The following is a 14,251-nucleotide window of genomic DNA, read 5'->3' as shown; positions in this document are numbered from 1 at the left end:
GACGCTTCATTAGCATTTTTCTCTGACATGGTTTAAGTGTGTCACCATGAGACAATAGCCCTTAACACTGATGTGAAACAGTCACTGTGGGCCATTTCTGAATGAGTGAACACACATTTTGTCCCTGTTTTTATCATGATAATTGGAAAAAGAAAGGCAATTGATTATTCACACAAAGATAAATGTACTCCTGCACATTTATTTGGATGATCATGTTCTTGAATAAGGTGGACTTAAGGTCCAATACACTGTCAAAACAAAGGTGTGTGCGTGTGTGTGTGTGTGTGCGTGTGCGCGCGAGTCAATTGTATCATTGATAACTGACTAAGACTTGATAACAATACTTGGAGTTATTCTACCTTGTGTTCTGTCAGAAAGGTGTGTGAAGAAATGTGTCAGTGAGTAGGGACAATAATGTTTCAGAAGTATTATGAATGCGCTTTGTCCTAAAGAAATACTTAACACAGAGACTGACACATTCCAGACGGCACAAGGCACAACTTGTTATGGAGGCTGTTCACAGAGCTCCATTAAGGTGAACACACACAACCATGCTGGACTGAGCTCTCTGCTCTGAGAGGGGCAGCATTGATTTAAAGCATTACTCAGGCTGAGAGAGAGAGAGAGGGAGAGGAAAGGAAAGAGAGAGGGAGAGGTAGAGTCTCTCCTGACTGCATTAGGAGTGCCTCCAGCCTTTGTGATTCCTTTTGATCAAATCTCTGTGAAAGATGAGTGTCATGCCCTCTTCTAGCCAGCTGTGAGGGGGGCTGCCCTGTGACTATGGGGGTGTGTGTGTGGGTGCGCGTGTGTTTGTGCGATTGCTCTGCTGGCTGGGGAGGGAGCAGGCAGCTGAGGTGAGAATGCCGAGTGGGAGAGTGGGAGGATCTCATTCCAATCCCCTGTGCCCGGTTTCAACACACACACTTACACACACACTCTACAGAGCACATCTTGAGTAGTTTAGAGACAGTCCTCAGCAACATAGGAAGAGAGAGTGGAAAAAAGGTGTGTGTGTGTGAGTAGTACGTTTATAGTTTTTTTATGTGGTGTGAGTGTTGAGGACAGTGTGTGTGTATGTGTGTGTGTGCGTGTGTGTGTGTGTATGAGTGTGTGTGACAGAGTGCTGGCGTGTGATGGCTCTTTTGCATTAGTACTTGTTCAGACGGGAGAGTTGGAGGCAGTTCTTTTGTAGGACTCGCAGGGAATGGCAAACTACACGGTAACCCTGGAAACCTATCTCTAATGACAATGGCTGAGGTGAGAAACATCTTGTCTTATTTCTTTTCCACATTCTTCTCCTCTTTTCTCTCCTTTCGCCAAATCTTGCTACATGCTCCTGAGGTAGAAATTAGAAAAACGTGTATCGTTGTAGCGCTCTCGTTTCCCAGCGTTTGCTGATGCCGTCATTATTCATGTTTATTCACAGAATACGCCTGGTTTGCATTCAGTAACTTCTAGATCATTTCTCATCTCTTTTTTCCACGTGAATCATTTGGTGATTGATGTATGCGTCCTGGCCGGGCTGTGTCCATGCTTGCTGAGGGAGGTAGATGTTGTCCTTACCTGCCATAAGACGCTGCTTACTTACTGCGGCAACTCCCTTAAAACAAAAGGAGGAACTTTAAAGCAGCCAACCAGGCAGGAAGTTGTTTTAACCTGACAATATGACTACAGGCCCTCCTCTGTTATATATTCTATTATATTCCAACTCGGGGCTAGTTATCCACATGTTTCTATTCTATTCCAACTCAGGGCTAGTTATCCACATGTTTCTATTCTATTCCAACTCAGGGCTAGTTATCCACATGTTTCTATTCTATTCCAACTCAGGGCTAGTTATCCACGTTTCTATTCTATTCCAACTCAGGGCTAGTTATCCACATGTTTCTATTCTATTCCAACTCAGGGCTAGTTATCCACATGTTTCTATTCTATTCCAACTCAGGGCTAGTTATCCACATGTTTCTATTCTATTCCAACTCAGGGCTAGTTATCCACATGTTTCTATTATATTCCAACTCGGGGCTAGTTATCCACATGTTTCTATTATATTCCAACTCGGGGCTAGTTATCCACATGTTTCTATTATATTCCAACTCAGGGCTAGTTATCCACATGTTTCTATTCTATTCCAACTCAGGGCTAGTTATCCACATGTTTCTATTCTATTCCAACTCAGGGCTAGTTATCCACATGTTTCTATTATATTCCAACTCAGGGCTAGTTATCCACATGTTTCTATTCTATTCCAACTCAGGGCTAGTTATCCACATGTTTCTATTCTATTCCAACTCAGGGCTAGTTATCCACATGTTTCTATTCTATTCCAACTCAGGGCTAGTTATCCACATGTTTCTATTATATTCCAACTCAGGGCTAGTTATCCACATGTTTCTATTCTATTCCAACTCAGGGCTAGTTATCCACATGGTTCTATTATATTCTAACTCAATATTTACATTTTAGTAATTTAGCAAATGCTCTTACCCAGACCAACTTACAGTAGTGAGTGCATACATTTTCGTACATTTTCATACTGGTCCCCCGTTGGAATCGAACCCATGACCCGCAACTAAGCCACATGGGACCTGTGTGTATTTGTCTAAGCTATTCTATTCCATTTGAACGAATTGCTGATTTATACAGATGCTTCTATTCCTTTCCAAGTTAGTGCTGGTTTATACAGACGTTTCCATTCTGTTCTATTCTAACTGGGTGCTGCTTGGAATTTGGTCTATCCCAGTGGAGGGTTTATTTAGTGGTCCTGTCATTTGTTTCATTACTACTGTGTGTTTCCCAGCACTCTCTCTACCTTAGTCTGTTGCTGTGTAGCCCTGTATAGAAGACTGCTAAGGCATGCTTGCTTTAGCCCCGTCTGCCTCTCTATGTGTGCTGGCTTCTGGCCACTCACTAGTGGAATGTAATTTAAGAGCAGCCTAATGTTTTGTTGCAGCCATAATGTAACAATTAGCACAAGTGTCTGTGTGGTGCTGTTAGGAGCAAACACTTACTCTCTTTCTCTCTGTCTCTCTGTGTTTGTCGGTGTGAACAACACACCACAACCACATCTTGTTCTGCAGAGTGTGTGTGTGTGTTGTGTTCTGACCTTTAAATCTAGGTGACAGGTATTTAATGGAATCTTGATTATATTAACTTCTTTCAGGTGAATATAGAACTAAAAACAGAGGTCCTTCAAGCTTCTCGGCAGATTTAATACCGTCTTTGTTATTGACTCACATGGCCTTGCTTGGTGTTTTTCTGTCTCCTCGTTGTTTTTGTGATAGAGAATTAACTCTCCAATAGACTTCTTTAACACAAAATATGTCCCATCTGATCCAAGACTGGTTTGTACAGTAACAGCATTGTATCATTACCACAGTTCTTTGTGATGAACATAATTTTTGTTGGCCTGTTTATTGTATTTAAGTTAATATTGCTAATTTTAATATTCAAATGTATGTTGTACCCAGAATTCAGCATGTTGCTGTCACTGGTACAGTGTTCTGTTGAACTTGAGTTGTTTTTGTTATAAAACATGTTTAAAACATGTTATTAACACATAGTTGTTACTAGCATAATTATACAACAAATGTATTAGATCAACTTGTAAAGTGACAGTTAAGTGCTACCACATTTACATAGCAATTACAGTGGCACGTCCTTTCATTTACCTGTTTTGGTAACAGTTTTTTACCTGTCATATCTGATGTAAATCGAGGAAAATAACTTCATAATACAACTCACTCAGGACACAAAAGCTATGAGAATCCTTTGGCTGTTAGAAATGTTTGACACTACTTTAAATAGAGAAGAATGGGTTATTCATTAAAAACATCACTGCTCTAAATGATATTGAAGCCACGACATAGAAGCATATACCAATTTTGATTACAGGTGACAGTTTTAATACTCGCCACTGCATCCTGTATCAAAAGGTTGGCTGCTCCTCATTAAAGTCCCCTAGAGCACGTCATTACTCTCTTTTTGTTTAGAAAGGTTTCCTGCACAAGCTTCCAACTTACCTAACTTTGTTGTTAAAGTTGTTGTTAAAGTATAAAACATGAGATACAGGGTTGGTTAACTCTTGAGGTTCCTCGGGTCTCCACTGAACTAGGTAAAGCCGCTTTTAGTTTTAAAGCACCTCATTGCTGGAACCAAGTACAAAATATATTACAATTGGATGTTCTGGTGCCGTTCTGGGGACCTTCTTATTGAGGAATGTAACTGTTTTTCTTGAATATTTGTGTTGTGGTGTATTTTAATTACTTGTTTTGCATTGTATCTGATTTTGATTTGATTGTGTCTTATGAATTGTATATGCAGGGCTCCCTAGTGAAAGAGACCCTGGTCTCAATGGTGACTCCCTGTTTAAATAAAGGTAAAACAAATAATAAAAAATATCAAATTAATGTGCTTGAATAAAACTGCTGAATACTGTACAACTATCAGGTAGACACAGGTAGATGCTTCCAGTCTACAGAATAAGATGTTTGGATGTGCATTAATAAGGCATGTATGCAAACAGACATAGTTTCTAAACAGAGTTCATATCTAATCATTACAAAACAAAGCCAACCAAGTTACTCTCCATGGTATTTGAAAATGCCTTTTATTTCCTTGACATGTTCAGTGGAACCATTGAAAACAGATTTCTGGTTCTGTGTTAGTGAGCTGGCTGTTGACTTATCTCTCTCTGAACTGGCTCCACCTCACCCTCTGAACTGAGTGGGATGATAATGTGACTCTCTGTGTAGCTCTCCTTCTCTCTGTGTGTCTCTTTCTCTCTGTGTCTCTTTGTATTTCTCTGTTTCTCTCTTCCTCTCGCTGTGTCTCTTTCTCTGTCTCTCTGTGTCTCTCTTTCTCTCTCTCTCTCTCTGTATCTCCCTGTGTCTCTCTCTCTATTCCTTCTTTGTCTCTCAGACTCTATTTCTTTCTCCCTCTCTTCCCTTGGTTCCCATTCTCCTTAACTCTCTCTCTCTCTCTCTCTCTCTCTCTCTCTCTCTCTCTCTCTCTCTCTCTCGCTCTCTCTCTCTCTCTCTGGGTGTGAGTGTGAGTGTGTGTCTCAGTGCTGTAGGGCCCCAGGGCAGAACAGAGCAGGGCTGGGCTCCTCTGAGCGGGGCTGCTGTGTGTGTGTGTGTGTGTGTGTGTGTGTGTGTGTGTGTGTGTGTGTGTGTGTGTGTGTGTGTGTGTGTGTGTGTGTGTGTGTGTGTGTGTGTGTGTGTGTGTGTGTGTGTGTGTGTGTGCAGCGGTTGCAGCCTGCCAGCCCAGTCAGCTTCATTAGCTTCATGATGGTCCGTCAGCGAGGGGCTTCTGCTGCAGCCTGCACCCCCTCCAGCCAGTCCCAGGGCGTGATCCGCCCCTCTGCGCCCCAGCCTACCCCCCTCCTACAGCCCCCTTGAGCCCCTCTCCACCCCAGCCCTGCGCTGCCACCGAGAGGCTTGTGAGGATTTGTCAGCCAGATGTGACAAGATTGTCAAGAGGCAGGCGAGAGAGAGAGGGGAGATATGATATTAATCAGAGCGTAGCTGGGAGCTAAACTCTCTCCGACGCAGTGTACTAACATGTTCCTCTCATTTACTATACACTCCCTCCCTCGCTCTCTCTCTCTCTCTCTCTCTCTCTCTCTCTCTCTCTCTCTCTCTCTCTCTCTCTCGCTGTCTCTCTCTCCTCTCCTCTAACGGATGGCTAGAACTGCTGGGGAGCCAGTAATAAAAGTTGTGGCTTTTCTTTTTCTTCATCTGTGGTTTGTGTTTTTTACGTAGACGAGGCTAACTTTTTGTTTTCAGGTGTTGTGTTGAAACTGGCGGTGTGTGTGTGCTTGCATGTGTGTGTGTGCTTGCATGTGTGTGTGTGTGTGTGTGTGTGTGTGTGTGTGTGTGTGTGTGTGTGTGTGTGTGTGTGTGTGTGTGTGTGTGTGTGTGTGTGTGTGTGCTTGCGTGTGTATGTGTGTGTGTGTGTGTGTGTGTGTGTGTGTGTGTGTGTGTGTGTGTGTGTGTGTGTGTGTGTGTGTGTGTGTATGTGTGTGCTTGCATGTGTGTGTGTGTTTGCTCTGTTGATTGATTGCTGAATTAGGAGGAATAATGAGTTTTTCACGCTGTCTTTGGTCTCCATTGACTCCTAATAGGCTAAAGCACAGCCTGTCACTACTTGCACAAGCAGAGCCTTAGCTTCTCATGCTTTGCTCTCGCATTTCACTCTCAGGACAGGAGTTCAAACTCTCACTTTTCATCTTTGAACCTATTTTTAAAGCAGAATCCTGTAAAAAAATAAAAAACTTTTATTTCAGTCCAAAATGGGGCTATTGGATTTTAAACCAAGTGAGTTGTGTGTCAGATAGAAAGGCTGGTGAACATGTCTAGGAGATGTCCTTTAACTGGGTGACTTTCCCAGTTTTCCCAGTCACTTTGTGATATAGGGTCATTCCTTTAATAAAAACACTCCATGGAAATACTACTGCTATTTTTATTTTAGAGGGGATGACGTACGTGTTCAAGTTCACACTGGGTCGTGTTACATACATAACAGCTTTATATCAGTCTGTTTTAAGTAGCTCAACACTTGTCATCAATTAGCTTAGCGTTATAACTGCCACACAGCCGTACATGTGTTTCAGTGGCGTATGATTTATGAATGTGGCCATGTTCTGTGCATGTGTAACACACACTCACACACACTGAGATGTTCAGAAGCAGGAAGTCCTCTGTCTGTGAACCATTAGCTCCTGGTTTTAGCTCCTGGTTTTAGCCACTGGTTTTAGCTCCTGGTTTTAGCTCCTGGTTTTAGCCACTGGTTTTATCTCCTGGTTTTAGCTCCTGGTTTTAGCTCCTGGTTTTAGCCACTGGTTTTTAGCTCCTGGTTTTTAGCTCCTGGTTTTTATCTCCTGGTTTTATCTCCTGGTTTTATCTCCTGGTTTTTGACCACTTGTTTTAATGCTGCAGGTATTTTTATTTTTTTTACACGCAGCGACCTCCTAGACTGCTGTATTCCTAAATCCTATTTCCTGTAGCTGCGCCGTGCTAGTCTGTCTGGTTTTATTAGAGGAATTCTGCAGGACTTTCTTAGTTCCTGGTACTACCAGGCTGCTCTGTATTTTGGCTGCAGTTTTGGCCTGGAATGAAGATATGAGGAAAATGTGTGTCAGTGTTTGTTACAGATGGTTTCACTGTGCTATATCTTGGGTTTTTATAGATTATTTTGCACCATATAAATAAACGTGATAGATTAGAACAATGTTTCTATCTTATCTGAATAAATGTCTTTCAAATTAAAAGTGTCTTATTTGATGCAGATAGGTGATGTGGTTTATCTACTTTTTATGGTGTCATGCATTAAATGATATGAAGAGATTTGAACAGAAACAATTCACTCATTTTTAGCAGAAGTTTTGCTTAATTGTTTTGCCTAACACTCTGCATTTCTATTACCGAACACATAGATTGTTTAATGTTAACTTGTAACTTTAAAAACAATTCTGCACATTTGAGATAAAAAATAAATAATCCTACATACTATGGGTCTACAATGGGCATTAGGTATGTGTGCCTTATCACTTTTGAAATGGGAGAGGGAGAGAGAGATCCTCCATAAATATACTACATACATATACTGAGTGTACAAAACATTAGGAACACTGCTCTTTCCATGACATAGACTGACCAGGTAAAAGCTACAGTATGATCCCTTATTTATGTCGCTTCAATCAGTGTAGATGAAGGGAAGGAGACAGGTTAAAGAAGAGCCTTTGAACAGGGTATGGTAGGCACACCGGTTTGAGTGTGTCAAGAACTACAACGCTGCTGGATTTTTCACGCTCAACCGTTTCCCGTGTGTATCATGAGTGGTCCACCACACAAAGGAATTGAGGTTGTTCTGAGGGCAAAAGGTGGTGCAACTCAATATCAGGAAAGTTCCTAATGTTTAGTACACTCAGTTCCTTGCCAGCCAGTTGAATTTCTTATCCCATTCCATTCCAGTCTTTACCATCTTGGCACAGGCACAGCTAGTTTCACATTGTGTGGCAATCTGCACCAATCCTCTCCTAATTGATTTGCTTTCCACTAAATGATTCCAACGTGGCCCAGTCAATACACACTGTCACACCCCACAGCTGTTCCCTTCCCTCCCGTCTTGCTCTGAACCACTGACTGCTGTTGACTCTATAAACCAAACCAGTGTGGATATTATGGACATATGGCAGGATTTATTTTACGAGCCGGAGAGGAACAATTTAAATGTTTCTGTCAGGGATGTTATGGCTGTGACGCAGAAGTGACTGGAGACCATTTCTGAGTCCCTAGATTGTGCACTACTTTTGAACAGGGCCCTAGATCGTGCACTACTTTTGAACCGGGCCCTGTACACTACATTAGGAATAAGGTTCCACTAGGCCCTAGTGACTAGGGACATAGACCCTGAACTCCCAGACACTGAATATAGTGAATAACTGACATACTGGAGGATTGATTTAACACTCTGGCCTGCATGGGTCTGAATATAGTGAATAACTGACATACTGGATGATTTAACACTCTGGCCTGCATGGGTCTGAATATAGTGAATAACTGACATACTGGAGGATTTAACACTCTGGCCTGCATGGGTCTGAATATAGTGAATAACTGACATACTGGAGGATTTAACACTCTGGCCTGCATGGGTCTGAATATAGTGAATAACTGACATACTGGAGGATTTAACACTCTGGCCTGCATGGGTCTGAATATAGTGAATAACTGACATACTGGATGATTTAACACTCTGGCCTGCATGGGTCTGAATATAGTGAATAACTGACATACTGGATGATTTAACACTCTGGCCTGCATGGGTCTGAATATAGTGAATAACTGACATACTGGAGGATTTAACACTCTGGCCTGCATGGGTCTGAATATAGTGAATAACTGACATACTGGAGGATTTAACACTCTGGCCTGCATGGGTCTGAATATAGTGAATAACTGACATACTGGAGGATTTAACACTCTGGCCTGCATGGGTCTGAATATAGTGAATAACTGACATACTGGAGGATTTAACACTCTGGCCTGCATGGGTCTGAATATAGTGAATAACTGACATACTGGAGGATTTAACACTCTGGCCTGCATGGGTCTGAATATAGTGAATAACTGACATACTGGAGGATTTAACACTCTGGCCTGCATGGGTCTGAATATAGTGAATAACTGACATACTGGAGGATTTAACACTCTGGCCTGCATGGGTCTGAATATAGTGAATAACTGACATACTGGAGGATTTAACACTCTGGCCTGCATGGGTCTGAATATAGTGAATAACTGACATACTGGAGGATTTAACACTCTGGCCTGCATGGGTCTGAATATAGTGAATAACTGACATACTGGAGGATTTAACACTCTGGCCTGCATGGGTCTTTATAGGAAGTTTTGTTTTATTTGCCCTGAATCACTGTCAATGAAACATGATGAAATGAAACCTCCATTAAACCTCTATGAAGTGTACAGCATGTTGGGAGACTTGTTCCTCACACTAAGAAACCGTTTGCGAGAGCAAAATAATGTTTTTTTAAATAGAATAGCAACTCCAATAATGTACTATTCCATCTGATTAAATAGTTCTTGTAAGTTTGCTCACGCAAAGTATTTCTTAGCTTGATGATTTATGATATGTTCTCTGTGATTCTGCTCAACCATATCCTCCCCTCTGTGGGTTTGAGTCAGTGTGTGGAGAGGTATTTTCCACACACACACACACACACACATACGCACACACACACGCACGCACACACACACACACACACACACACACACACACACACACCGACAGACCCATGTTATCACCCAGGTTTGGGGTGTCATGGTATGCTGCTGCTGCTTTCTCAGCCTTTCTCAGCCTCACCCTATTCTCACCCTACTCTCACCCTACCTGACTCAGATAAGCAGATTTTAATTGAGAGAGAGACATAATGACATTTGAAATGTCTCTATTATTTTGGAACTTGTTAGTAATATTTACTGTTCACTTTTTATTGTTTATTTCCCTTTTGTTTATCCATTTCCCTTGCTTTGGCAATATTAACATATGTTTCCAATGCCAATAAAGCCCCTTGAATTAGACAGAGAGAGAGAAAACAAGTCACCCCCACACATAATACCCCATAATGACAAAGCAAAAACAGGTTTTTTGAAATGTTTGCTAATTTACAAAAAACAACAACAGAAATTTCACATTTACATAAGTATTCATACCCTTTACGCAGTACTTTATTGAAGCACCTTTTTGTAGCGATTACAGCCTTGAGTCTTCTTTGGTATGACGAGTGGCCCACACCATTCCAGATCCTCTCTAGCTCTGTCAGGTTGGATGGGGAGCGTTGCTGCACGGCTATTGTCTGGTCTCTCCAGAGATGTTCGATCAGGTTCAAGTCCGGGCTCTGGCTGGGCCACTCAAGGACATTCAGAGACTTGCTCCCGACGCCACTCCTGCGTTGTCTGTGTGCTTAAGGTTGTTGTCCTGTTGGAAGGCAAACCTTCACCCCAGTCTGAATTTCCTGAGGTCTGTACTTTGCTCCGATCATCTCTGCCTCGATTCTGACTAGTCTCCCAGTCCCTGCCACTGAGAAACATCCCCACAGCATGATGCTGCCACCATCATGCTTCACCGTAGGGATGGTGCCAGGTTTCCTCCAGATATGACGCTGGCATTCAGGCCAAAGAGTTCAATCTTGGTTTCATCCAGAGAATCTTGTTTCTCATGGTCTGAAAGTATTTGGGTGCCTTTTGGCAAACTCCAAGCGGCCTGTCATGTGCCTTTTACTAAGGAGTGGCTTCTGTCTGGCCACTCTACCATAAAGGCCTGATTGGTGGAGTACTGCAGAGATGGTTGTCCTTCTGGAAGGTTCTCCCATCTCCACAGAGAAACTCTAGAGCTCTGTCAGAGTGACCATCAGGTTCTTAGTCACCTCCCTGACCAAGGCCCTTTCCCCCCGATTGTTCAGTTTGGCTGGGCGGTCAGCTCTAGGAAGAGTCTTGGTAGTTCCAAACATCTTCCATTTAAGAATAATAGAGGCACCTGTGTTCAATGCTGCAGAAATGTTTTGGTACCCTTCCCCAGATCTGTCTCGGTGCTCTCCGGACAATTCCTTCCACCTCATGGCTTAGTTTTTGCTCTGACATGCACTGTCAACTGTGGGACCTTATCTAGACAGGTGTGTGCCTTTCTAAATCATGTCCAATCAATTGAATTTACCATAGGTGGACTCCAATCAAGTTGTAGAAACATCTCAAGGATGATCAATGGAAACAGGATGCACCTGAGCTTAATTTTGAGTCTCATTTCAAAGGGTCTGAATACTTATTTAAATAAGGTATTTCTGTTTTTTATTTTTATTACATTTGCTATATTTTGTAAAAGATGTTTTCGCTTCGTCATTATGGGGTATTGTGTGTAGATTGCTGAGAAAAAAAAGATTTAATCAATTTTAGAACAAGGCTGTAATGTAACAAAATGTGGAAAAAGTCAAGGGGTCTGAATAATTTCCAAAGGCACAGTAGTTGCTGGTTTGGCCAATAAAGACAGAGACATTTGCATAGTTTTATTTTGTTTACGAATGTGGAGAGAAACACCAAATCTCCACCTGGGGGAGAGAAAAGGAGCCAACCCCACGTAGAGAGAGAGATTGAAAATGAGAAAGGAAAAAAAAGGGAGAAAGACAAAAGCACCTAGAGAAAGGGGAGAGGGAGAGGGGGAGGGAACGATCTACTGGGCCCAGCCTGTGGCCCAGTAGATCCAGGTGCTGAGTGACAGCATTAACACCAGCATGAAGACAGAGACAGCAGATGAGGAGAGTTTCCATTCCACTTTCTGGTGGTCTTCCTTCCTTTCTGCATTCTCAATGATTACGTGAAGACTAATAGTGTGGTCTATAGGGTTGAAAAATTCCGGTTACCAGTCTCTACAATTTTGGACGGAAATCTTCCCTTACGGTATTTCTGAAAAACAAGTAGACACTGTAGGGTTGCAAAATTCTGGGAAAATTCCTAGGTTCTCCAGAATTCGAAGTTGTAATATTCCTTGAATTGCAAGGGAATAACCATGAATCAAGATTTCTGGGAGTCTTGGGAATTTAGGGAAAGTTACCAGATTTCAGCAATCCTGCACAGTGTTTTGATTGTCAGAAATATTGTGTAAGGAAATATTCCATCCCAAGTTGTAGAGACTGGTGTTAATGGTAGTTTATGGAGATTTGTCATTAAAGTGTTAATTGGTGTTATCCTGATATTGTGGACTGTGGAAGACGAACGATCCATTTGTGAATAAAAACATACTCCCAATTCCTGTCCGAATCAAGGTTATCATAAATGCATAACTAAATAAAAGCCTCTGTGATCATGACATTGACCAAGTATTCAGAAATCAAACTGAATAACCAATAAATCATGACACTTTGATTGTGACTATATCACCCTTGATCTAACAACTCATTAACTCTACCAGAGTCCGTCTGTTATTCCGTTCGGTCATGGTCACAGCAGCAGACTTAGCCAGCCCAGCGCTGGTCTGTCTGTCCGTTCGGTCATGGTCATGGCAGCAGACTTAGCCAGCCCAGCGCTGGTCTGTCTGTCTGTCCGTTCGGTCATGATCATGGCAGCAGACTTAGCCAGCCCAGCGCTGGTCTGTCTGTCCGTTCGGTCATGATCGTGGCAGCAGACTTAGCCAGCCCAGCACTGGTCTGTCTGTCTGTCTGTCTGTCCGTTCGGTCATGATCATGGCAGCAGACTTAGCCAGCCCAGCACTGGTCTGTCTGTCCGTTCAGTCATGGTCACAGCAGTAGACTTAGCCAGCCCAGCGCTGGTCTGTCTGTCCGTTCGGTCATGGTCACAGCAGCAGACTTAGTCAGCCCAGCGCTGGTCTGTCTGTCTGTCCGTTCGGTCATGATCATGGCAGCAGACTTAGCCAGCCCAGCGCTGGTCTGTCTGTCTGTCTGTCCGTTCGGTCATGATCATGGCAGCCAGCCCAGCGCTGGTCTGTCTGTCCGTTCAGTCATGATCATGGCAGCAGACTTAGCCAGCCCAGCGCTGGTCTGTCTGTCCGTTCGGTCATGATCATGGCAGCAGACTTAGCCAGCCCAGCGCTGGTCTGTCTGTCCGTTCGGTCATGATCATGGCAGCAGACTTAGCCAGCCCAGCGCTGGTCTGTCTGTCCGTTCGGTCATGGTCATAGCAGCAGACTTAGCCAGCCCAGCGGTGGTCTGAGAAAGTGACCGTTTTTTTTCTTAATCTCAGGGACTAATGATAAACTGAATAGCTAATTAAGACAAACGAACGACAGGGAGGACTGAGCGGAGCAATGCCTGCTGTGTGTGCTTCTGTGTGTGTGCACAAGTGTGTGTGCCCTTTGATTGTCCAGAGGAACAGATTGAGTTGTACACTAGAGGAAACATCAAAGGGCTGTGTGTGTGTGTGTGTGTGTGTGTGTGCACGCATTTGTGTCTGTGCAGTTGTCTGTCTTTGTGTATGTGCAGGCGTGCCTTTGTTCGTTTGAGTGTGTGCGAGCACATAAATCTGTGTGTGCCTGTGTGTGATGGGATTAGTGTAATTGGGCCGTGTTGGTTGGGCCCTGTAATGATGGGATTATTGTGGTCGGAGGTGACCGAGAGGTTCTTCCACATCACCTCAGTCCCACAGGAGAAGATCAGCTGAAGAGGAGGAGAGAGAGACAGAGGAGACGGAGGAGAGGGAGACGGAGGAGAGGAGGATAGGGGGATGGAGGAGACGGGAGGAGAGGATAAAAGACAGAGACAGAGAAGGAATGAAATGGAAAGAGAGGACAGAGAACAGGAAGTATGCATTGGAGCGTTAATCGGCAGCATTTCATTCCAGAAAGTTGTCGTCTCCCATCTGTCCATGTTCACTCCCCGTTGTACATCTGAAATAACTGAGATGACTGAGTAGTTCACGCACGTTTTACCCAGTTTCCTCCATTTTATTCTAGCATATCCTGTCCTGTCAACTGAAGGGAAGAGAACAAGGGGACATATTTTTGGAATGGAACCCAGCCCTGCTAATGAACCAGTGGGAGGAGTTGACTGTGTGATTAATTAAGAGAGAGAGAGACAGTCCACATTCCAGCCCTGCTAACGAACCAGTTGACTGTGTGATTAATTAAGAGAGAGAGAGACAGTCCACATTCCAGTCCTGCTAACGAACCAGTGGATGGAGTTGACTGTGTGATTAATTAAGAGAGAGAGAGACAGTCCACATTC

General features: G+C 43.2%; 1 protein-coding gene across 1 annotated transcript in view; it reads left to right on the top strand.

Annotated features, from left to right (window-relative positions):
• The first annotated feature begins 896 nt into the window (after nt 1-896).
• LOC106591559 (zinc finger protein basonuclin-1) overlaps nt 897-14,251 on the top strand; it is a 29,756-nt gene continuing 16,401 nt past the window's right edge. Inside the window, exon 1 of the mRNA XM_045689439.2 lies at nt 897-1,257. Coding sequence (XP_045545395.2) covers nt 1,243-1,257 — 15 coding nt within the window. The 5' untranslated portion in view covers nt 897-1,242. The remainder of the gene's footprint in view (nt 1,258-14,251) is intronic.

Source organism: Salmo salar, chromosome 11 (assembly GCF_965601325.2).
Source record: "Salmo salar chromosome 11, fSalSal1, whole genome shotgun sequence".
In the NCBI taxonomy this organism is placed as follows: domain Eukaryota; kingdom Metazoa; phylum Chordata; class Actinopteri; order Salmoniformes; family Salmonidae; genus Salmo; species Salmo salar.
This window is presented reverse-complemented; position numbering and strand designations above follow the sequence as displayed.